Here is a 24952-nt window from a genome sequence, read left to right on the forward strand (position 1 = left end):
GGAAGGGTAACCCAGAGTCACAGTCTGCGAAGGCAGGAAGGAGAACAGATCCCCAGCCCCCCACCTCATCCGACTGGCAAGCTCATTTTGCTGCACCCTGGAACATATACCGCCTCTGTGCTCGCTCAGCGGACTGGGAGATGAAGGCCGTCCCACTGCCGGGGCCACAGAGTCACCCCAGCTGGACAACGCTGGTCCGGGAACACGACACGCCAGCATGTGTCCATTGCCTGCTGCTTGGTGCCCACTCCAGCCAGCTGCTCTGGACCTCGAGCCCCTGAGGGACCTGGAAGCCAGCAGGTCTGTCCCCCATCAACAGGAGATGATGAGGGGCCATGGGGCACTCAGCTGCCAACCCAAACCTCAGGCTCCCCACGTGCCCTGTCCCAGTCTGTGCCCTCAGCTTCCTCCCCGCTCTCCTGCACATCCTCCTGCAGCCAGTTCATGCCCTGTCCTCTCAGCCAGGCTGTCCCACCTAGGGGGGCAGGCAGTGGGCAAACGGCAGCGCCAGAGAGAGAAGGAGGAGGGAGCAGCTGGACAAAGGCTACGGGAGCCGCTGGCAGCCTTGCAGGCAGGCGGAAGCTGCAGCAGGGCCAGGCCGGAGGGCTGGGTAGATGCTGACAGGCTGTAGTGCCCAGGAATGGCCGGGGCCGCCTCAAAGCTGCCGGACAGAGGCCACGAGAACAACGCCTGCTCCCAAGGAGGCCTCCTACCAAGCAGCTTCCGTGACCGCCCACCACGGCTGCCAGCCTCCTCCGGCCTTGTGCCCCCGGGCTGGCGCCAGGCTCTTCCCCAGCCACCGCCCCCATGCCCCAGCAGGCTGAAACTAGCCATCTGTCCTTGCACTGCCCAGATCCTGTTTATAGGGCACCAGAGGAAGTGGAGGTGCCAGGGAACGCCCCAGCAATGCCGCCCTGCCCCGAGGACAAAGCCCCCAGGCCCAGGAGGAGAGAGCAGTCTGCCAGAGGGACGCCACTGGACGCCAGGCCAGAGGGAGCACCCGGACACAGCTCCAAGCTGGAGGCCAATGACCTGGGCTCCAGGGCCGGCTCCAGGGCTGCAACAGGGCTGGCTCTGCCCCGGTGGGCTCCCAAGCAGGACGAGACCTCTGCCTGCAGCTTTCTTCTGTAGGCCTGGGGCTCTCAGAGGCAGCGAACCTCCAAGACGAGGGCTGAGCAGGGCAGCAGACAGGACCGATATCTTCTAGATGGGGACAGCCCAGAACAGACCCTGCCCCCTCATTAAGCCGAGGGGTCCACCAAGGATGGGGAGCAGCTCCTTTACAGGCAGGGTCTGCACAACTCGCTGTACATCTCTGGTCCTCAGTTTGCTCATCCATAAAGTGGGCAGCCAGCCCCCCCTCAGCAGACTAGAGCGAGGCCTAAATCAGTCCACCTTCAGGCACCCAGTCCTGAGCCTCTGACCACAACGCGGTGGGGACACGGTGCAGAGCTACAGTCCCGGCCCACCCTCGGGGTCCTGCTCTCCAGCCAGGGACAGACCAGGAAGGGGCACGATGCTTGCTGCTGACCAGATGTGCCGGGCAGAGGAGGCCCCGGAGAGTCAAGCAGGGAGGTGCTAATGTGGCGTGACCCCAGGGCTGAGCCACCGGCCAGGGCACCACGCGCGGTGTGCCCTGCGGAGGAAGTGACAGCAGGAAGTAGCACCACCTCCCAGGAGGGAGGGCCCAAGGCGAGGCCAGTGGGGAGGCTGCAGAACGGGTGCTCCCTCTTCCTCTGGCCCTCGGCCTCCCGCAGGCCCCAGCTGACCCAGGACCCTGCAGGACACAAGAAAACCCAGAGCAGGAGGAGCGCACGGACGAAGGAGGGCAAAAGGGCCAGCACTCATTAGGTGCCAGGCCCTCTGCAGACGTGACCTCTGGCCTTCCATGGCCTCCCACGCTGCCCACACAAGACCCTGGGGGTGAAGCCCTGAGGCGGCCTGTGTCCCCCACCCTCCAGGACACAAGGCAGTGACACGGCGGAGTTTACTCCCTCCTCAAGGCTCAGGCTTCAGCAGCCAGGCCTGGGACCTTGCGTTCACTCGACCCTAACCCAGCCTTCGGCTGCAAAGACACTGCTGGAAAAAGAGGGGAGCAGGCACTGATGGGGCCAGGGGCAGACAGTGCAGGGCCTGGACGACAGCAGGTCAGCACTGTCCTGACGACGGCCTCAGCCCCCAAGGCAGACTGCCCAGACCCTCAGTCTACGGCATCCAGGGCCCACCCCACCAGGAAAGGGACTGACCTCAAGGTCTCCACAGCCTGTCCTTAATGGGAAATCCATTTTCTAGGGCAAAATGAAACCACCAAATTAAGGAGGGGAAAGTGAACAAAGTTCAAGGGAGCCCCAGTGCCTGTGGCTGGGAGGGGCGGTGCAGGGTGCCCACCAAGGTCAGGTGCCTCCCCAGGATGTAGGGGCCGAGGCCCACCCAGGCAGGTCTCCACCTGTGGCCACCGTGTGGCCTCACAGCAACTCTGCAGGTAAGAGCTGGACATCTGCACAGGTGCCTGCAGCTCACCCGGCATCTCGTTCCCAGCAGCAAGAGGCAGAGCTGACACGCGGGCCAGACTCCCGATGGAGCCACAGTGAGCCTCGGTGACCAACGTGACACCAGCAGGTGTCCTCCATCTCCTGCCAGCCTCCAGCCCCTGGAGAGCTCTCCGACCGACACGGCAGAGCACACAGTGCAGGCCCGGCTCTGCCCCAGCTGGCCAGGCGTCCCGCCAGACCTAGCCAGGAAGCCAGTCCCCCCACTATAGGAGGTCCCAGGAAGGGCAGCCCTGGCGCAGGGCGCCGCAGGAAGCAGGCACTGGCCGCCCTCATAACATCTGTCCCCACACTTCCGGGTGTCTCTGCAACCCTGTCTCTGCTGCCACCCTAACACCCACAAGTGCGCAAGGGCCCCTGGTCGATGCAGCCACCAGGCCCGGCCTCACAGCTGCCCTCGGGGCCTTCCTTCTTGAACCCCAGGCGGCTACATCAGGGTCTGCTGGCCCCATACCCTGGTATCTGCCAGGGAGAGTCCCAAGGGCGGGGGGCCTGGTGAGGAGGAAGGAGCTGCTGGATCCACGGGCCGCAGGGGGAGGTGCACCCAGCCTCCCTCCCCGGCCGAGCCTGGATCTCTGGCCTCCCTGGCATCCTCCAGGAGGGGCCTCAGCGCAAGGAGCGAGGTGGTGGCACTGGAGCCCCAGCCGCGTGGCCACTCTGTGTCCCAACAGGCACAGACAGACACGGTCCACAGCAGGCCAGCTGGTGACCACACCCCGTCCCAGGCAGGGGGCCTCCCAGCCCCGAGCTCCCCTCCTCCCGGAGTCGGTCCTCCCCACCGCGCCTGCCTCAGTCACACCCAGACCTCGTCACTGAGGACGGCCCTGGGGACCTCACCCCAGGACCTCCCCATTGCGGTCCACACTCTGGCCACAGCCCCTCCAGTCCCAACCCCAGAACAGGGCCTCCGGGGCAGTGTCCTCCAGCACTCCATTCCTCTCTCCTCTCTGTGCCCCATGTCAACCCCAGGGCTCACCCCTGCCACCCCTCTCTTCATCCCCTCACCCTGCACAACCACAGTGCTGCTTAATCAGCTCTCCAGGTAAGACCACCAGGCTGCCCTCCTGCCCATCATCCCGGGCACAGGCTGTGTTGTGGGCCGCAGCATGCCCGCCATCAATGGCCCCGGTGCCCGCACCACACACATGGTGAGCCTTCCTCTGGCCACAGTGCCAGGCCAGCAGTAAGCAGAAGGCCAGGAGGGCAGCTGAGATTTCAGGCCCATTGGCCCTGACTCCTGGGATGCTACTATGTTTCCCTGGAACTCTCTGTCCTTTCCCATCCCCCTCTCTGCCTCGCTGACCCAAACAGGCAGACGGGGCTCAGGGGCAATGGGACTTGCGGGGTCGGGGGGAATCCCGGAGGCTTCCTGAAGGAGGCAGGGCTGGGTGGAGGAACAGGATGGTGCTGGGCAGTGCGGAAGGAAAGCCACCCGGGGGTTTCTCCCAACTGCCGTGGTCCTCCTGCTATAGCCGCTCTCGGCTCACCTGGTCACACGCCCGCCAGCTGGGAAGGGACCGCAGCTGACACTGCTCAGCACACTGCTCCACCCTGGGCCCAGCCTCCAACGACAGCCAGCAGATTCAGGGAGGCAGGAGGCCTGGGCTGCGTTGCTTAGAGACCCAGGTGCTGCCCGCAGGGAAGGTGAGGTGGGAGGCAACAGTGACGCCCAGTCCCGCCCACACTGTTCCAGGGGGATGCTGAGGGCCGGGCAGACACCATGAGTCAGCCCAGGCAAGAGCCTGCAGGCTGGACTGACACCATCTGGACCCGCACTTCCCTTCACTGACCACTGCCCTCAGGCTACCAAAATGACCTCAGCCACACGAAAGTGCCCTTGTAGGGTGCTTCGGAAGTCAAACCAGCTTGGAAACCTGGATGAAGGCCAGGACACCACTCGAGACCAGGCTGCCCAACAGACCGACCCCAAGGCTGGTCACACTTGGTGCCAAGAGCAGAGTGACATGTGGCGAAGATGACTGGGGTCACAGGGGGTCCTGGATGATGACAGATGTCTACCACGGACCCAAGGGAGGAGATAGAGACACCTGTGCCAGGTATTCCCTGATCCAGCACAAACCCCAATTTTTAATATGAGAAAACCGAACTCAGGAAGGAAAGTGACTTACCCAGAGTCAAAGAGAGACAGACAGGATGGAGGACGAGGCCGCCGACCACCTGCGGCAGCAGTTCCTGCCACCTGCCCCTCCTCAGGGCGCTCTCTGCATCAAGTACCATAGTCTGAGGCCGGCCTCGCACTGGCCCTCCCCACAGACCATGAGCTACGGAGGAAGCGGACGGCATCTCCCTCACCTCCGCATCACCCTGCCAAGCACCCCCTCCCTTCCCCTCCTCCCTCTGTCCGGGCAGCACCCTCGAAGGGAATTCTGAGGCATCAGTGTGAATCCCATTTTCACCATGCAGAGACGGGCACAGACAGACGCGTGTGGGCAGACATACACACACACGCACACTCACACAGATGTGCAGGTGTATGACATTCACTACTTCCTAGCTTTGTGCCCTAAGATACTACAATACCCCACAGCAATGAGCACACCTAGCACCTAGATCTCGGTTACAAAAGACCATTCTTCCCTAAGAGGAATTAAGACTCCTTGGAGAAATGGCTTAATCCAGGGCTGGGGCAGAGAAAGTAAAGACAAGCCTAGGACATTTTGATACACAAAAGAGTAAGGAAGTGCTCACAGGTAGGTGGGGACATCTCAGGACACAGGAACAAGCTTGAAAGGCTTCCACTGGCCAATGCTGGGACAATTTGAGCAAGAAAATAGATAACAGTAATAAAGTACTATAACTTATTGAATAAAATAAAAATCCACAAGTCCACGCTGTTATAAATAAATAAGAAAAAAACGAAAAGCTCTTCCACAGAGCAGGAACTGACAACTGTGGAAGGAATGATGGAACTGGCTCAGGCAAGAATGGCCGATGGATGTCAGAGCTCGTGGGTGAAGGTTTGATGAATTAACAGGATACTTAGATCATCTCAACGTATCTTCCCCAAAATACTAACTGAAAAAGGAAAAGTAACTTTCGAGAGGTGGCAGACGTCACCTTGCCCAAGCAAGCTAAGTGAAGATCATCAGCGACAGGACAAACCAACACCACGTGCCTCCTGAGTGGACGCACCGAGGAGGACACAACGGCCCTTTCCAGACTCTCCTGCCAGAAGGGTGCGACCGCGAGACACGTCAGACACAGGCTACAAGATAACTGACCCGCCATCTTCACAAACGTCATTTTGGAAAACAAAGACAGAGGAGCTGTTCCAGATTAAAGGAGGCTGGAGACGTCGTCACCAAAGCCAACAGGCGAGCCTGCATTTCATCAGGCTGAGAGGGTGTCATTAGGACCACTCGCAAAGTCTGCCCCATGAAGGAGAACAAGGTCCTCAGACCAGACTGGAGTATCGTATGGGGTTAAGTTCCTGATTTTGGCCACCGGCTGTGGCGATGAAAGAGATGACGTGTCTGGGGTCAAGGAGCAGCATGTCTGCAACTCACCGTCAAGCGTTTCAGAGGAACACGTGTCTGCAGCAGGTGTGCGCACAAAGAGCAGAAGGTGAAGCACATGTGGGGAAATCTGGAGGAAAGAAGTCTTTCTGCTAACCTTTTTTTTTTTTTGAGGAAGATTAGCCCTGAGCTAACTACTGCCAATCCTCCTCTTTTCGCTGAGGAAGATTGGCCCTGAGCTAACATCCTTGCCCATCTTCCTCTACTTTATATGTGGGACACCTACCAAAGCATGGCGTGCCAAGGGGTGCCGTGTCCACACCCGGGATCTGAACCGGCGAACCCCGGGCCGACGAGGCAGAATGTGCACACTTAACCGCTGCACCACTGGGCCAGCCCCTCTGCTAACCTTTTGAAAATCTAGAATTTATGTCCAAAAGTTTTAAGTTAAAACTAAAATAAAAACTAACTGAAAACTTTTATAAATCTTAGAAATAAATTGAAGAAAAGTGAAAGATCTGTATTCTAAAAGCTCAAAAACATTATGAAAAGAAAGTAAAGAAAATGCAAATAAATGAAGGGACACACCATATCCGTGGACTGGAGATTCCAAGGCTACAGGATCAAGACAGTGTGGCATGGGCATTAATAGAGACACACATTTAAAATGTTTTCTAAAGCCAAGAAGTCTCTCTCATTTTTAAAAACAATTTATTTCATAACTGTTGGAGAAAAAGGAAAAATAAAAACTAAAATTAAGGAATTTCTAAAAAAAAATAACAGTGAAAACAGCACATATGAAAACCAATAAGATACATTTAAAGCAATGGTCAGGGGCTGGCCCAGTGGCAGAGTGGTTAGGGTCACACACTCCACTTCAGCAGCCGAGAGTTCGGAGTCCAGATCCCAGGTGTGGACCTACACACCACTCATCAAGCCGTGCTGTGGTGGCGACCCACAAATAAAACAGAGGAAGATTGGCCTAGATGGTAGTCAGGGACAATCTTCCTCACCAAAAATAAATAAATAAATAAATAAAGCAATGATCAGATGAAAATTTTTAACACTAAATACTTTATGAAAAAATGAAAACAAACGAAGTAAATCCTGAGCTTGAAAGGTTAGAAAAAGAGCAATAAAATAATTCAAAGTAACCACATGGAAGAAAACAGTATAAATAAAAACAAAAATTAATGAGGCAGAAAATAGAAAAACAATAGACCTAATTATAAATCAAAATCCTATTTTCTAAGAAATACTAACAAATAAGACAACCCACTAGCTAACTTAGTTAAGAAAAAAGGGAAGAAGCACAAATATACAATATAAGAAATTTAAGAGAGAGGAAGAATGACCGAAACAGAAAAATGCGAAGGAATCATAAGACTACTTTCAAATCTCTGTGTAAATCAGGTGTGAAACACGGATGAAACGGGCAAAGTCTTAGGAAAATGAAGCTCACCAGAAGTGACCCACTGGAGACAGAAAGCTTAAACAGACAAATGTGGACAGAAGAAAGAGAAACAGTCATCACAAAATCTACCCCACAAAAAAGCACCAGGACCAGATAGTTTTGCAGGAGAATTCTGCCAAATTTTGAAGCCAAGTATTTCCAATGCTCCATCAATTACTCCGGGGCCCTGACCATGAAGGAAAGCTTTCTGATTCTCATTATGAAGCACATATAACGTTGATAACAAAACCTGACAAACACAGTCCAAAAAAAGCTATGAACCAATATCAGTTATGGATATCGACACAAAAATACTAAATAAAATACCAAGAAACAAAATTCAGAACCCCATTGGCTTATTTTTCCAGGAATGCAAGGTGCATTCACCGTCAGGAAACCCAGTGACGTAATCTACCACGTCAATGGACGGAAGGGAAAAGGTGGTGAGAGTCTCCACAGACGCGAAAAACAGCATCGGCAAAGTTCCTGATGAAAGCACTCAGGAACCTTTCTCAAGATGATGAAGCAAACATCCTTTAGTCCTAAAAGCAGTGCGTAATTCAAGGGAATCACGGGAGGCAGTTCCCGCAGATCCAGGCTGGGCAGAGGGGCCCTCTGTCTCCAGCACCATCCCACGCGCGCAGAGGCGGTGGCCAGTGCAGTCCGACGGGAGGGATCAACGAGAGACGCAGGGAACAGAAGTGGGCCAACGCTCTCTCGCTGCAAATGACACAACGGCCTTGGAAACCCTGGTGACAATGTTAAAATTCAAAGGACGAAAGACTTCAGTGGAGCAGCAGGGTATAAAACTCACACGCAGACAGCAAAGGCCTTCACACACAAACACCCCGTCAGAGGACAGAACGGTAAAGAAAACCCCGTTCACAACAGCAACAAAGAAGATACTCTACCTAGGAATGGATTTAACGCGAAATGGGAAAATCTCTCAGAGGAAACTCGTTGCGCTCCAGAGTCAGAAAGGTGAAGCCGAGGGGACAGACAGGCACCGCTTGCTCCTGGGTGGGACGGCCCTCTTTCCTGAAGACGTCCCTCCTCCCACCCGGGAGAAACACCAGCGAGCACTTCCAGAGCTGGACCAGCTCACAGGGCATTCACGCAGGAAACAAACAGACGGTGAACATCCAGGAAAACAGTGAACAAACAGAAAGGACAACTCTACCAGACTGTTAGAAACCCCAGAGAATGAAGCACTGACACACACCACAACGTGCAAGAACTGTGAAAACACTCCGCTGCCTGAAAGGAACCAGCCAGAGAAGAACACACACGTATGCTTCCACTCCTAAGAAACATCCAGACGAGGAGACAGGCGCTTGCTAGAGACTGGAGGACAGCGAGTGATGGGCAGGGGTGGGCTTCTCTCAGGTGAGGAAATGCCTGGAACTGGACAGTGCTGATGGACGTACCACTCTGTGAACATCCTGAAAAGCTCTGAACTGCCCGTCTCACAAGGGCGAACTATAGGATACGCGAATTACATCTCAATAAAGCGGTTACAGCAAACGCTAGCAAGCCTCTATAATTAAAACTGTGCACAAAACAGAGACAATGGAATCAGAAAGTCTAAAAACAGACCCATGTACATATGGACATTTAGCATATAATAAATGCAGCATCTCCAGTCAGAGAAGGACTTTCTAATAAATGGCACTGGGACATCTGGCCAGCCATGTGGGAAAAAAACTGTCCACGTCTAACATAACAAAAAGAATACATTCCAAATGGACCATGGCTATCTTCGTGAAAGTAGTATCTGAGAAGAAAGATGAGCCCCTCCTAGGCCCGTGTGGGGCGGAGTCTCCTGGGAAGGACTCACCATCAAAACGCTGTGATAGGAAAGACTGACACAGGGACCGCCTCTAGCCTCTCCTCACCTGGATCCCCTCCTCTGGAACAGGTCCCTCCCAGACGCTGGAGGATAAAGAGCTCATGTGCACAACAGAAGGCCCCTAATGCAGTAAGGGCTCCGGCCGCTCCCCTGCTGTTTCGGGTCCAGCTGCCGCCTCTCCCGCCAGCCTTGGGTCAAATCCACACATACTCGCAAAGGCCACTCGGGCCTCTCTGGTCCAGGCCCCCGCCCTGCTTCTGGATTCTTCCCTTCTCTGTCCCTCTCTCTGCCCCTCCAGGCCGCCTCGCCATCCCAATCCCCTGCATCTTCCCAGTGTCCCCCCCAATCCACCTGCTGAGACCCCAAGCTCTCTCAGATGATGTCTGTGTGTCTCTGTTGGCCTCCGTGTTTCAATGTCATGAGAAGACAAGAAAGGAGAGCAGGACCCCAGGACTAGGAGGAGGCAGGCAGGCCAGGCCTGGAGCTGAGACGACTCCAGGGGAAGACAACCATCTGGTTCTTGAAGGAGCCGCAGGGTGCAGACCAGCCAGGGCCATGGGGCTGGCTCAGGCCACGCGCAGCCACCTTCAGAGGACAGTTGGGATGGACTTAAAGGTCCTGCGAGCCCAGTGCCTGGTCCACACAGACGGGAGGCTGGGCAAACACCCGATCAGGAAGGGAGGCAGGCGGATGGCAGCGACAACCTGGACTCTCCCCTCAATACCCCAATCCACCCCCAACTGGCCCAGGAAACCAGAAGACTGGCACTGCAGACAATTCGGTAACTGCCTTCCTCCATGCTAGGGTGGGCCTCAGGGCTCCTGCCAGATGTCCCTTGGCTGCAGTCCCCGCAACCCACCCCAGGCCGCCGCAGAGGCCTGGACTGGTGAGAGGCAGGGGACCCCAAGACCACGACACAGCAAAAGAGCACCGGCCCCAGCTCTCTGTGATGACCCACCCCCAGGCCCTTCTGACCCGCCGGGATCTGCCTGGGCACAGGCTCCTGGCCAAAGGCTGGGCATTAGGAAACACAGCAGGGCCAAGGAGTGGCCTGGCACAGGACCCAGCCCAGGACCCACCGGGCACCTGCTGGGCCAGCACTCCAGGGAGAACCTGGGTGAGCCCACGGCTCTTGAGCCCAGAAGGGACTGCGACTCTTCCAGGCAGAGACAGAGGCCGTGAGACAGAAGACGGAAGGCAGGTGCCTAACATCGTGAGCTCCTGTCCCTTCCCGCAGGGACACCGCAGGCTGAGTGGAAGACGCCCCAGTCCAGGAGTGCTGCGCCCGCACAGCACGCGCAGGAGTGGCCCCCACCAGCAGACAGCGGCGCCATGGGTGGACGGCACGCTCCAAGGCGCGACGTGCCAGGTTCCATTCTGGGTGCCGGCACACACCTCGCAGGGCTCGCGGGTACCCAGGTTGGGGTGGTCCATGAGGGGCAGCGGCAGCAGCTGCTCTGTGCCGGTGCAGGGCAGGAGTCCACCCCAGTGCAAGGCCTGTCCCCCCACTTGCCTCTAAGTCCCTGCCTGAGATACGCCCACCCAGGAAAGAAGAAGGTGCCCCGCGGGATTGGCCCTGGGGTGGGTCCAGCTTCCTCTGCTCCCTGGATTCGCCAGGCAGGCTTGGCAGCAGCCGACCTGTGTGCTCAGCCCACTGGGGAGCCCTCGACGCACCTCCTGGTTAAGTCTGCCATCCAACTTGTCAGGATCTCTCAAAGCCCTAACCCTTAAATTAGCAAATCAAGTCAGTCACAATGAAAAAATATCATGTTCACCAGTCCATGTCATGGTCACAGCAGTGGGCATTCCTAAGAGCCAGCGCCTGCCCCCGCCCCCGCGTACTGGGGGTCCTGACACGGGAGACGCAGCCCTGGGCCCTGGCCCTCCCACCCATCTCTCTGCGGTACCAAGGCGAGGCTCCCCCACGTCAGCACCAGCCCTCGTCAACCACGGGGAAGGGCCAGCACTGGAAGACTCCATTTCTCCCAGAGTCCGCTCACTAGTCCTGTCGGCAACCGTCCGTGAGTCAACGTTCCGACAAAGCTATGAGCAATTCAAAAAACCTGTAAGCCAGTTCCTCATCTCGCAACTCAAATGAAAATAGATCCAGATGAAATTAAAGGGTTAAATAGTTTAAAAATGAATAAAAATAAAACATCGAAACAAACCAAAAGAAAACATCTCACAAATACAAAAGCCATGTTACACACACACACGCACACAGAAAATAGACCTGGCAGTGTATTAAATAAAAAGCTTTTGTAAATCAAAATGCACCACTGGCAAAATTACAAGGCAACCGATAAAGGGGAAACATATTTGCCACCAATAGGACAAAGGCCGGTATCTTTCACACAGAAGGCGCTCCTACAAACTGATTTTTAAACACACCCAAAGGCAACGTAAGCAAACCAAGGATGTGCCCAGATGATCCAAGGAAGAAATGCAGGGGACCCATTGCCACATGAGAGACAAACTTGTGAGAAATCAGAGGCAGGCGAACCCGACGACGTGGTTCCGTCCGGGATGCTCAGCGCTAGGCCACCATGAGTGGCACCAGGGAGGGGGCACCAGGCACCCAGCTTCAGATATGCCTCCTCGGGGGACAAAGCAGCTCAAGCTCTTGCAAAGTGATGGAGCCAAAGGGACCACACCCTGCAGCCCGAGAATCATCTCCCAACATGACAACAGCCCAGATGCACCACAGGAGATGGGACGCACCGTGGCCCACCCGTCCTCCGGAAGACTGCCCCTGCTGATGCACGGGGTACACGTGGGACTCAAAGAAACATTCCGTCACGCACAAAAAGCCAGACGGAAAAGAGTTCACGCCACATAACACACTCGTGAAATCCTCGAGCAGGTAAGATACAGAGAACTCAGAAAGCGGTGGGCATGGAGCAGCCAGAAGGGCAGGAGGAACTTTCCGGGGGACGGGAATGTCCTGTCTGGTTTCTGTTGCTGGTCACACAGGTGAACACAGTTGTCAAAACTCACCAAGTGCACACAGGAGACCTGTGCATGTCACTGCATGTTAATTATATCACAATCGAAACTGCACATGCACAGACGAAACACTGGAGGGAAACAGGTTAAAAAGCTAACAGTGACACTCTGACGGAGGCTACGAGGACGGGATGGCCCTGGAAGACACTGCTGAGGGAAAGAAGCTGCCACAGAGGCCCACGTGCTGTCTGATCCCCTTGCTAAGAAATGACCAGAATAGACGAATCTACACAGACAGAACGTGGCCTAGGGAGATCGGGGCAGGAATGGGAGCGAGTGCTACAGGCACAGGGCTTCCATCTGGGTGTGAAATGCTCTGGAATTAGGTTGTGGTGATGATTGCACAACACTGTGAACATACTAAAAACCGCTAAATTGCACACTATAAACGGGTGCACACGTAAATTGTGTCTCAAAGTGGTCACAGAGCTGCTCAGAGGGCTGTGGCTGCAGACCAGTCCCAGGAGGCTGCACGAGGGAGCCTCGCCCCGGCAGCCACACCCCCGCCACTTCCTCCCCGAGCCTCCCACCAACACAGGAGCAGAAGGCCATACACAGTGAGCCAAGACCCTCGGCAGGGCTCGTGGACGCCAGACAGGCTGCAGCATCACAGAGCCTTCTCTGGCTGCATCCTCATAGGGAGCAGCGAGGCCAGGACGCAGAGCCAGAGGGGTCCACATCAGGGCACATCCTTGCATCCTCAACAAACACAAGGCCGGAGCTCACTCCCCATGCCCACCCACCGCCTGGCCCCGGCCCCATGATGCCCTTCCACATGGCCAGCGCCTTCACAGGGCTCCCCAGCCAGACAGTGGGCTCCCTGTTCGACCCCTCCATCAGCCTTTCCGCCTCCCTGACCCCCCAGCAGGTGGCCCCACCGCCCTCAAGTGGAGAAAGCAAGTCCGGGAAGTGTTACAGAGCGAAGCTGCAATCCTGTAAGAGACGCATAATAAAGAAAGGACAAGAAAGCGCTGGGGCAGGCCTGGTGCTCACACCACGACGGGATAAGCCTGGGGCAGGCCTAGCGCTCACACCACGACGGGATAAGCCTGGGGCAGGCCTAGCGCTCACACCACGACGGGATAAGCCTGGGGCAGGCCTAGCGCTCACACCACGACGGGATAAGCCTGGGGCAGGCCTAGCGCTCACACCACGACGGGATAAGCCTGGGGCAGGCCTGGTGCTCACACCACAACGGGATAAGCCTGGGGCAGGCCTAGCGCTCACACCACGACGGGATAAGCCTGGGGCAGGCCTGGTGCTCACACCACAACGGGATAAGCCTGGGGCAGGCCTAGCACTCACACCACAACGGGATAAGCCTGGGGCAGGCCTAGCGCTCACACCACGACGGGATAAGCCTGGGGCAGGCCTGGTGCTCACACCACAACGGGATAAGCCTGGGGCAGGCCTAGCGCTCACACCACGACGGGATAAGCCTGGGGCAGGCCTGGTGCTCACACCACAACGGGATAAGCCTGGGGCAGGCCTAGCACTCACACCACAACGGGATAAGCCTGGGGCAGGCCTAGTGCTCACACCACGAGGGGATGCAGCGACTTGTGCTTCCTTCACTTTGCTTCTCTGGTCCCAATTTTCCACAAAGAGTGGGTGTTATTTTTTGGAAAGTGAGACAAAGTAAAGCTTTTCTTTTTTCTTCTAATAGAGGGAGAAAAAAGCCTCAAAATCCTTGAATGCCCTTCCCTCCCGCCCTCACCACACAAACACACACACACACACATGCACACACACATACCCACACACACACTCATCTTCAAGGCCAGCACTGCACACAGCTGCCGCAGGCTTTCACAAACTCGAATCTGCTGGGACTAGGAGTGCTCCATCCTGGCCAGCCCACTGGGCTCCTAGACATCTTCAGAGTCAGCTCCAAAAGAGGCCCCCTGGGAACCTGCCCGGCCCTGGACTGCTGGGCAAGCCCTGCCTCCACAGCTATCCCACCCAATGGCACTGCTCTCCCCAGGCAGCTGGCTGCAGGCCGTGGGCAGCCTGCGGCCAGGCCACACCTTGGCCATCCCATCACCAGGCCTGGCCACTCAATACATGTCCTGGATGAGGACTAACGCACAGAGCTGGGCCCTGGGTGTGGGGGAGCGAGCTGCTCAGGCTCCTGCAGTCGGCACTGAGAGATGTAACCGGTGGCCAGGCCCAGCCCGTGCCTTCTCCTTCCAGTGGCTGATGCGGCCTCCTCTTTCACGGGCCAGCCATGCTCCGAGTGCCAAGGGGAGAGGTCAGGGCGTCCAGAGGGCTCAGGGCTGATGGCAAAGGCAGGAGCGAGTCCTGGAGCCCACTGGGCCCAGGTATCTCTCAGGCAGGGAGGGAGGGAGGAAGGCGCAGGCAGGAAGACAAGCTTGTGCAGAGTGCCCTGTGGTTTTCCCCACAATAACACCAAGGACATAGCCCCCTCAATGGGACAGGCCAGAAAAGACCTGCCCAGACCTCATAATCCAACTCCTTCCCACGAGGCAGGCTCAGCCACCTCCCAGGTCGTGCGCAGACAGGCACACTGGAGATGACACATGTCATCCCCCTTCATGGAGGCCCAGGGGTAAGACCTGCCCAGGGTCGCGAGGCGACAGGGAGAAGGAGGTTCACGGCATTGCCAAGGCAGCCTGTGGCATGGCCAGGGAGCAGCTCTCGGGGACAGAAGCTAAAGCACCCTCTCCTCACAGCATGCTGCCACCTCAGGCTGGCCAGGGCGTGAGGCCTCTGAGGGGCAGGACACACCAAAAGGAGAAGGCACCGATCACCAGTCCAGATGGCTGAGTTTTCTCATTTCCTTCAGTGGGAGAGTTGACTGCAGCCCGGGGTAAGTCCCCTTTCACAGGCGACCTGGGCATGCGCCCTCACCTCCCTAAGGTGGATCAGGGCGAGGAGGTTGAGTCACAGAGCCCCAACTCAGGCCCACGCCCCCCTCAGGCCACCAGTCCCCTGACCAGTGCCTGCCTCTCCCCCGACCCACACCCAGGCCAGACGCTCCACCCCACGTGCATGTGCCTGTGTGTGCACCACAGAGCCCGAGGCAGAGGAAGGCCCGGCTGGGTGCAATGACACGCATCGGAGTGTTGTTACAGCAACTTGGACTCCACGTTAAACAGAATGCCAGCCAGGCACCCCAGGCACCTGGCAGAACAACGCCCAGAACGGGCCATGGAGAAGCAGGATTGCTGACAGCACCGAGGGCGGTCAGGACGCCGGCCGTGCACAAACTTCTCCCTTCCCCACCGCCTAGCCACCTGCATGTCAGCCAGGCCCTCTCCCAGGATGGGGGCAGTGAAGGAGCAAGAAGATCGCCTGAGTCACGGGGCAGGGCGCCCACCTGCACAGCTGCATGCGGCCCAGAAGTCACACTTCTGCTCAGACCCAGAGACCTCCGGGGGAAGGGCGGCAGGGGTGGGGGAGGACCACAGCCAAAGAGGGGAGCCGCGGCCCCCATTCGCTTGAGCACACCCCGCCCTGGAGGGAAGCCATTCTGCTTCACACACAGCCCAGTTCTCCAGGGGAGAATGGGCCCAGCAGGCCCTAGACTCGGAGCCTGTGGCCATCATTTCATTTAACCCTCAGGCCTGCGGGGAAGGAAGCTTTACTGTCACTATTCACAGATGGGGAAACTGAGGCTCTGAGAGGTTAGAAACTTGCCCAGGAAGCCCACCTGGTCAGAGTCGAAGGCAGGTTCCAGATCCAGGTCCCTCTCCCATCAAAGCCTGAGCTGGCTTGGTCCCACAAGGCCTCAGGGGCTCAGAGCAGCTGTAGCCATCAGCTGGGGGTCATGAGGCTGGAGCTCGAGTCATGCTCAGGTCTCCCAACAGAGGCCAGAGGGAAACAAGGGCTCCGCCAAGAGAATTCAACAAGAGACAGTGAAGTCCAGGGCTCTGTCCCCACCCCTTCAAGGGGAGCCACGGGGAAGAGGGGCAGTCCTGAAGAGAAAGGGGGGAAGGCACACACCCGAAACCTCAATTCTGACAGGGCACCCTTTACGAACCCCACACCCGGAGCACTTCTCCCTGTGAGGACGGAGGCTCTGCCCTGAAGACCCGCACCAGCCGGGGCAGAGACAGACCCACGCTCACGAATGTTACAGAAGGCGCCCAGGTCCGTGCAGGGAGCTGGGGGGCCGAGAGGAAGCCCCAAGCAGAGGGAGCAGGGAGACATGGGACTGGGCATGGTGACCAGCCAGACGATTTCTCCCAGCAGGCACCATCACCACTGTCCACACCATGAGTGTCCACAGGGCACAGCTTCACCCCAACCTTGCTGTCAGATCACACCACCCCGCTAGGAGCAGCACCAACTGCAGCACGACCCCACCCATGACGCCACACCACCTTGACCACCCGGAAACCTCCACCAACCACCACCGCCACCCCGCCATCCCCCTAGTGGCAGCATCGCCTGGCCTACCCTTGGTGGCAGCCCGGTCCTTCTCTGAGCCACCAGCTCCACTGCCACCGCCCAGGCCATCAGCACCTCCTCCCTCGCAGCCTACAGGGTGAAGTGATCCTGAGGGAGGGGGGTGGTAGCTTGTCTGTCTGCTGCTTTAATGGCAATAACGTCACTAAGTTGACTGACTGAGGATGGGAAGACCCCCATACAGGAGGGGGCAACGGCTGCAGCAAGGTCTCAGAGAAGATAGGGGGTCCTCTTTTTACAGGTGGCAGAGCTAAATCACAGAGGGTGACATCTGTCCAGGGTGACAGCAGCAGACATGGGGAACCAGCTGAGAGGGGCTGCCTGGGGAAAGGAGAGCTTCCCTCAGCCTCAGCCCACAGCAACAGCCCACAGCCCCTCCTCTGACTGCCCACTCCACTGCCGTAGTGAGTGGTGAGGATGAGGCCAGGCCAGTGGCTGGGACACCAGGGCAGCCCTGCACCTCTGGTGGCTCACCCCTGCCCAGGATGAGGCCCCGCTCTTGGCCCATCGGGTCAGAGGGCCCTGCCAGGCAGTCCTGGAGCTGTCCACGGTGCTGAGTGCTCCAGGCCCAGAGCTGGCCCACATCCCACACAGAGCCTCGCAAGTCCACCTCCCCCGCAAGCTGGAGCTCAACCCTACCAGGGCTGGTGGCCCTACTGTCACAACAGGAGGGTGCAGGGGTGTGCGTGAGTCCTTACTAAGTGCCTACTGCGTGTAAGCCCACAACAGTCATTTGAACCACATTATCCTTTTTCTCATGTTCACAGTTCTTAGAATTTATTGACTATGAGGAAACACTTCAAGTATAAACATGGCTACATACATTCGCATATATTTTTCCTATTTCCTTCTAGAAACCACATTAGGATGGTGAGGAGAATGATGCCCAAAAATAAACGAAAAGTTTAAAAGCTCAGACTTCGTATCTAGAGAAAGTAGGAAATGAATACAATTTGCAGGCCCCAAAACACAGGTAAGGGCTACCTCGAGCAGGTGGAACCGCCTGACTCCCCACAGATGGAAATAAAGTGAGGTTCACGAGTGGCGAGGGGATGCAGGGCAGCAGTGACAGAGCTCGGAAAGCACCTGCAGAAATGCATGCCCTGAGCATCCCAAGCTGACCCTGAACTCCAAAGCCTGTCTGTGCCACACCACTGAGCAATGGGAGTGCGGGGCAGGGTGGGCATGAGAAGCTCCTGAGAGGTCAGCCAGGTTCAAGAGCAGAGGAGCCAGGACCACAGAAAGAATCGCCCAGACAACCACATCCGCAGGAGGCAGCCTGCCTCTGCGGCATCACCCAAGGAGAGGCCTCTGCAAGCTGTTCACCCCTGGGTCCCCATCCCCACCTCGCTGAGAAGGTGGGGGGGCCCTACAGAGAGCTGGTCTAGAAAAAACCCAGTTCATCCAAAATGAACGAACTTCGAATAGCCGAAACAAGCTTGAAAAAGAACAAAGTTGGAGGCATCATGCTTCTTGATTTCAAACCTTACTACAAAGCTGCAGTAACCAAGACAGGTGGTATAAAGACAGACACACAGACCAACAGAACACAACGCAGAGTCTAGAAACAACCCTCACAGATATGGTCAAATAATGTTTGACAAGAGTGCCATGACCATTCAATGTGGAAAAGACAGTCCTTTCAACAAACGGTGGTGGGGAAACTGGATATCCACATGCAAAAGGATGAAGTTGGACAATTACTTTACACTATATACAAAAATTAATGCAAAAATGGATCAATGCCCTAAATGTAAGAGCTAAGCTATAAAACTCATAGAAGAAAACATAGGGGAAAGCTTCACGATGTTGGATTTGGCAATGATTTTTAGATATGATACCAGAAGCATAGGCAAGAAAAGAAAAAATAGATAAATTTGGACTTCATCAAGATTAAAAACTTTTGTGTAGAAAGTACACTATCAACAGAGTGAGAACCCAACCCCCAATGGGAAAAAATATTTGCAAAGTATATCTGATATGGGATTAACATCCAGAATATATAGAGAACTCCTAAAACTCAACAACAACAACAACAAAAAAAACCCCTATTTTAAAAATGGGCAAACGACTTGATTAGACACTCCTTCAAAAAAGGTATACAAACGTCCAATAAGCACATGAACAAATGCTCGACATCACTAATCACTAGGGAAATACAAATCAAAACCACGGGACACGACCTCACATCCATCAGCATGGCTACTGTAAAAAAAAGAAAATAAAGAGTTGGTGAGGATGTGGAAAAACTGGAACCCTTGTGCATTGCTGGTAGGAATGTAAAATGGTACAGCTGCTGAGGAAAGCAGTTCCTCAAAAAAGATAAAAATAGAATCACCATATGATCCAGCAATGCCACTGCTGGGTATACACCCAGAGGGATTGAAAACAGGGTCTTGAAGAGACATCGGTACACCGTGTTCACGGCAGCCTTGTTCACAGTAGCCAAAAGGTGGAAACGACCCAAGTGTCCATCAAGGGATAAAAGGATAAACACAATGTGGTCCATCCGTACAATGGAATATTACTCAGCCTTTTAAATGAAGGAAATCCTGTCACGTGCTATAACATGGACCAGCCTTGAAGACATTATGCTAAGTGAGATAAGCCAGTCACAAAATGACAAATACTGTACGATTCTACGTATATGAGGAACCTGGAACAGTAAAATTCATAGAGACAGAGAGTAGGATGGTGGCTGCGGGAGGCAGAGAGGAGGGGGAGTTAGTGTTTAATGGGGACAGGGTTTCAGTTCGGGAAGATGGAAAGTTCTGGAGATGGATGGTGGCAACGGCTGCACAACAATGTGAATGCACTTAGTGCCACTGACCTGGACACTTAGAAATGGTTAAGATGGTAAATTTTACCTTACGTGTATTTTGCTACAATTTAAAAATCAAGATTTTTAAATGTCTTTTAAAAAGAACAGTGAAAGAAGAACTGGCCCGGCACCGATGCAGAACTACGACAGGTGGGCAAGCACGGAGAGGAGCAGTGACACCCACCAAGAGGTGAAGGACACCCACCCCACCACGAAGCACGGGAAAATCAGTGCGCCCCAAACTTCAAAGCAATCAGGCGACTGTCCCTACAAAGGCAGTCTTCAAAGCAGAATGGCAAGAACTCAGGAAGAAGATGGAAATACAGCCAGAGAAGACAACCCTGAGCTTGCAGAGCTCACGGAAGAAACAGCACTGACAACATGAAGACAGACCGCAGAGAGCGTACAGGAGAAAAGACATTTCAGGGGAAAAAGCATCAAAAAGGACAGAAACAGGAAAAATGGACAAACTAAGGCAGAAAGAAAGAAATTAAATCATTTGTGAAGGGAAGAATGAAGAGGCAGGCCTCAGATTTCTCCAAAGCAACATCCAAAGCCAGATGTCAGGGGAATGACATCTACAAGATGTTCAAAGAACGATGGTCTACACCAAGGATCCCACCAACGCTCCAACGGTCCTTCAAGCCCAGAAGCACAGTTTTGAACACACAGCCCTTAGGGACACGGTTCCCATCAGTCATTCTGAGAAAGCACCTGCAGGACCAACCTCAGCCCATCAAAGGCTGACAGAAAACTTCATCAGCAGGGCTGTCCGTGAGCCCTTCAAACAGACTCACCTGGAGACGCAGACTCAAACAAACGTGGGGATGGATGACAGGTAGAACGCAGACGACGTAAAGCTCTGACTGCGGAGAAATGACTCAACTCATAAAAATGGAGAGGGAAACGAGGAAGGAAGCCAGGCAGGATAGTCAGCTCATCGCCTCATCATGAGAACCCAGAGTCGAAGGGCATCACAGCTGACATTTCAGTGACAGAAGGACAAGAAGATGTATCAGTACAAAGGTAACCACTGAGAAAGGTTGGGTTACTGACTAAAATCAGTTGACGGGAGGAAGACAACACAGCACGTGAATTTTATAATTACTCATAGAAGGTGTGCGCACTTCCTATTGCTGCCGCACTAAACTTCCACCAACTTGGCAGCAAAACCACACAGAGCTGCAGTCTCAGGGTCTGGAGGTCAGATGCGCGGCTAGGCCGCCGCCTCCTGCAGGCTCCGGGAGGGAAGGCGGGCAGCGGGGGATCCAGGCCTGGCGTGGCCAGCAAGTTTCCTCACTGGCGGCCAGCTGGTCAACCCTGAGCTCCCGAGGCCCCTCGCCAGTCCCTGCACATGGCCCGTATGTCTCAAATCCTTCTCACTCTGGGAATCTCTCTGACGTCCCCTTCTGCCACATCTCTCTCGCTTCTCACTGGAGAAAGCTCTCTGCTTCCAAGGGCACACGTGATTCTATCAAGCGCACCCAGATAATCCAGAGGACCTCTTTATCTTAAGGTCCGTAGCCTTCATTATATCTGCACAGTCCCCTTTCGCCACACAACCTAACATATTCACAGCCTCCAGGCATTAGAGTGTGGCCACCCCGGATGGGGGTGGAGGTGGACAGGGAGACACCATTCTGCCGGACACAGAAGGCACTTAATAAATGGTCCCCACAGACATGGAGAGCTGAGGGCATCCCATGAGATCATACCACAAGGAGACCACTCAGTCAAAGACAGGCTCTCCTAAATATCAGAACTACATCAACTTACAACAAAACCCACATGGTAAAAGACTTTTTAAAAAACGCACACACAATAGTACTCAGATCAAATATACGTGACCTATGAATAAATGTAAATTAGTTTAACGTACCTAGGGAAAGCAAACAAGGTTCTCAGACTGGGTCACGAGGTGAAATCCAGCTCTGCGTGGGACGTAAGAGACACACTCGAAGGGACTCACAGGGTTCAGGACAACAGGGTGAAGGTGCGCCAGGCCAGGTGCAGAAGCAGGACGGGGCATGACCCCAAAGTCAGACAGGAGGAGACGAGACAACGAAAGACACCTGGGGGCACCAATGGGCACAGTTCAGAATACACCAGAATAGTTATAAATAGCTGTGCACCAGGTAACACACAGCCAAGGTTCATAGGAGACTCAAGGAGAACGAGACCAAGACGTGCCAACGGTAGAGACCGCGCTTCACGCCTCCTGGTCCACACACAGCAAGCAGACAAGAGCCAAGGGCACACGCGACCCAAACGCAGGAGCAAGGTGGACCACCTGCCTGTGCACACATCAACCCATGCACACCCAGGAGAGGAAACAGGTCTTCTTTTGAAGCATCCGTGATACAGCAATGAAAACTGACTCTGTATCAGGGCCACAAGCAAAACCTCATAAACCCAAAGTTCAAAAGAGAAGAGTCAATACTCTCTGATCAAAACACAACTCAGGAGCCAGCCCCGTGGCCGAGTGGTTAGGTTCATGTGCTCTGCTTCGGCGGCCCAGGGTTCTGATCTTGGCCATGGACCTGGCCCCGCTCATCGGCCATGCCAAGGCAGCGTCCCGCATAGCAGAACTAGCATACCTATAACTAGAATATACAACTATGTACTGGGAGGCTTTGCAAGAAGAAGAAGGAAAAAAAAAAGAAGATCGGCAACAGATGTTAGCTCAGGTGCCAACCTTTAAAAAAATAGAACACAAAAAAAAAAATGCAACTCAAACTAGAATAATAACAAAACCCAGAAATCAAAGGACACTTCCCTGGGAAATTTTAAAGCTTGTTCCTAAACAACTCTTGGACCAAAAAAGAGAATGCAAACCTAAATTGCAGAACGTCCAGACAGCACCAAAAGGAAAATATATTCAATCAGAATTTAAGGAACAGCTCTTAAATATTAAACACTTTTTGGAAAAGAACGTAAACAAATGAATCAAGCATATGCATCAAACACCTAGGAAAAAGGATGATAAGATAAACTGAGAAAAGGCAAAAGAAATTAACTATAAGTAAAAAGTGATGAGTTAAAAAGCAGAAAAAGAGGACATCAATTTAACAAAAACATCCAAAAGCTGAATCTTTGAAGAAAAATAAAATAGAAACTCCTAGCTAGCCAACCAAGCAAAAGTGAAGCAGATAGGAGGGAAACAACCCCAGAGACCGGGGCAATGAGGAGAATGCCAGGAGACCGAGCTCCTCAAGACCAGAGGGGCATAGCTCACGCTCGACAAGACTGGCAATTTTCCAGGAAAAAGTCATTTATAAAACTGACTCCCAAAAGAAAGAAAGTTGAAAAAGGACTTTCTTCCTCAAAACAAACCCAGGGGCCCCGTGGCTGAGTGCTTCAGTTCGCGCGCTCCGCTTTAGCAGTGCAGGGTTCCGCCGGTTCAGATCCTGGGTGTGGACATGGCACTGCTCATCAGGCCATGCTGGGGTGGCATCCCACATGTCACAACCAGAAGGACTTACAACTACAATATGCAACTATGTACTGGGGGGCTTTGGGAAGAAGGAAAAAAAAATCCCAAAACAAACTAACAAAAAAGCACCAGGCCCCCGCAGCCTCTCGGGGGAACCTGATCAACCCTTTAAAAACCAGGCGGCTCAACGCTATCAGACTGTTCTAGAGAATGCATGAGAAGGAACACTTCCAAATTATTTTTATGAAGCAAGTGCAACACTGATCTCAGAATCTGAAAAAAGAAGTACACACCAGGAGAAAAATGACAGAGCAGCCTTACTTCCGGAGAGCAATGCAAAGATGCTAAATTACACAAGACCAGAAAGTGCCAGCAGCACCTTAAAAGAACTCTACATCAGACCCGTGAAGCACGTTCAAGGAACTCAGGATCGGTCACTCTCAGCAACCCCACTGTATAATCCCTCATATTAATACATCTAAGAGGAAAGATCATATGATCGTCCCACACAGGATTTTAAAAAGGAATTGACAGGATTCCACAATGATTCTTGATTTATAAAAACAAACACTCAGTAAAACAGGCAGGCCAGGTTCTGACACGTGAAGCCTGTCCACCCCAGTCCAAGAGCACGTCTGCTTCATGGAAAAGACCAGAGCATGCCCACTGGGCGCCCACAGCCACGGGCTGCCACTGTGCCAAAGGATCCAGCCCACACTTAGACAACGGGAAGGACCTGGAACACGCAACCCGAAAGGGGAAGGAAAGATCACTACTGCTGCTGTGACTGGAGGCCCACGATAATCAACTGAAAAACAACAGGATTCAGTAGGGTGGAAAGGGTCAAAATTACATAAAGAAGTCAAGAGTATTCACACATGTACACACAAACAGGGGGTGATATAGGAGAAAAAACTCCTTACAATAACAATAAGAAGGATAAAATTCCTGCAAATACAGAAAACTTGAAAACATTATAGAAGAATGCCAAAGGAGACGTCCACAATGGGAAAGATATACCACATTCAAGATGTCACTCTCCCTGGGGTTATTTAGACATTTAACACAATTCCACCCCAAAACCAATCAGGTTTGGGGAGTAGAGCATGTGTAAACGTGTGTTTGGGGTGAGGACTGAGTAAAGAACAGACAAGCTAATTCAAAGTCCATACGTAAAGATAAACAACCTAGAACAGGCAAAAAAAATTATGACAAAAAAGCAATGAGTTCTTTGAGATATGAAAACATAGTCTAAGGCCTTAATAATTAAAACAGTGGTACAACTGCATACACGGACAATGGAACAGCTTGTAAAAAACAAATATAATCAGGGGCCGGCCCTGTGGCACAGTGGTTAAGTTCACACACTTCCGCGGCCGGGGGTTCGCAGGTTCAGATCCCAGGTGTGTCCCTACCACCTCTCGTCGGGCAATGCTGCGGTGGCGGCCCATAGAAAATAGAGGAAGATTGGCCCTGAGCTAACAGCTGTGCAGGATCTCGAAGAGCTGTGTGCACTCCCATGTTCACTGCAGTACTTTTCCCAACAGCCAAGACGTGGAAACAATGTAAACGTCCATCGTGGACGGATAAGGAAGATGCAGCACACCCATCCAACGGAATCTTACTCAGCCTTCAAAAAGCAGGAGATTCTGCAATATCCAACACCACTGATGAACCTTGAGAACATCATACAAAGGTAAATAGCCAGTCACAGAAGGACAAACACCACAGGATTCCACTAACATGAGGAGTCTAAAACAGTCACATTCATAGCAGAGAGTAGAGTGGCGGGTGCCAGGGGCTGGGGGAGGGGGAAAGAGGAGTTACTACCCGGTGGGCACCAAGTTTGAGCCCAGCCAGCTGAGCGAGCCCGGAGCCCGGCTGCACAGCCCCGCACCCTGCTGAGCACCACTGCACGGGCGCTGCCATCTGTC

General features: G+C 54.1%; 1 protein-coding gene across 25 annotated transcripts in view; it reads right to left on the minus strand.

Annotated features, from left to right (window-relative positions):
• TSNARE1 (t-SNARE domain containing 1) overlaps window positions 1–24952 on the minus strand; it is a 169445-nt gene that overhangs the window by 134853 nt on the left and 9640 nt on the right. For 3 of the 25 annotated variants that reach the window (XM_070481736.1, XM_070481733.1, XM_070481726.1), the window contains exon 2: window positions 21465–21657. The exons of 20 other annotated variants lie outside the window; for them this stretch is intronic. Coding sequence is in view for 1 of the 5 variants with exons in the window: in XM_070481724.1 (XP_070337825.1) it covers window positions 2521–2527 (7 nt within the window). In the remaining 4 variants the exon portion in view is untranslated. Of the gene's footprint in view, window positions 1–2520; window positions 2702–21464; window positions 21658–24952 lie in introns of those variants that run through there. 2 more of the 25 variants (XM_070481711.1, XM_070481724.1) reach the window with 2 other exon arrangements.

Source organism: Equus asinus, chromosome 12, assembly GCF_041296235.1.
Source record: "Equus asinus isolate D_3611 breed Donkey chromosome 12, EquAss-T2T_v2, whole genome shotgun sequence".
Taxonomy (NCBI): domain Eukaryota; kingdom Metazoa; phylum Chordata; class Mammalia; order Perissodactyla; family Equidae; genus Equus; species Equus asinus.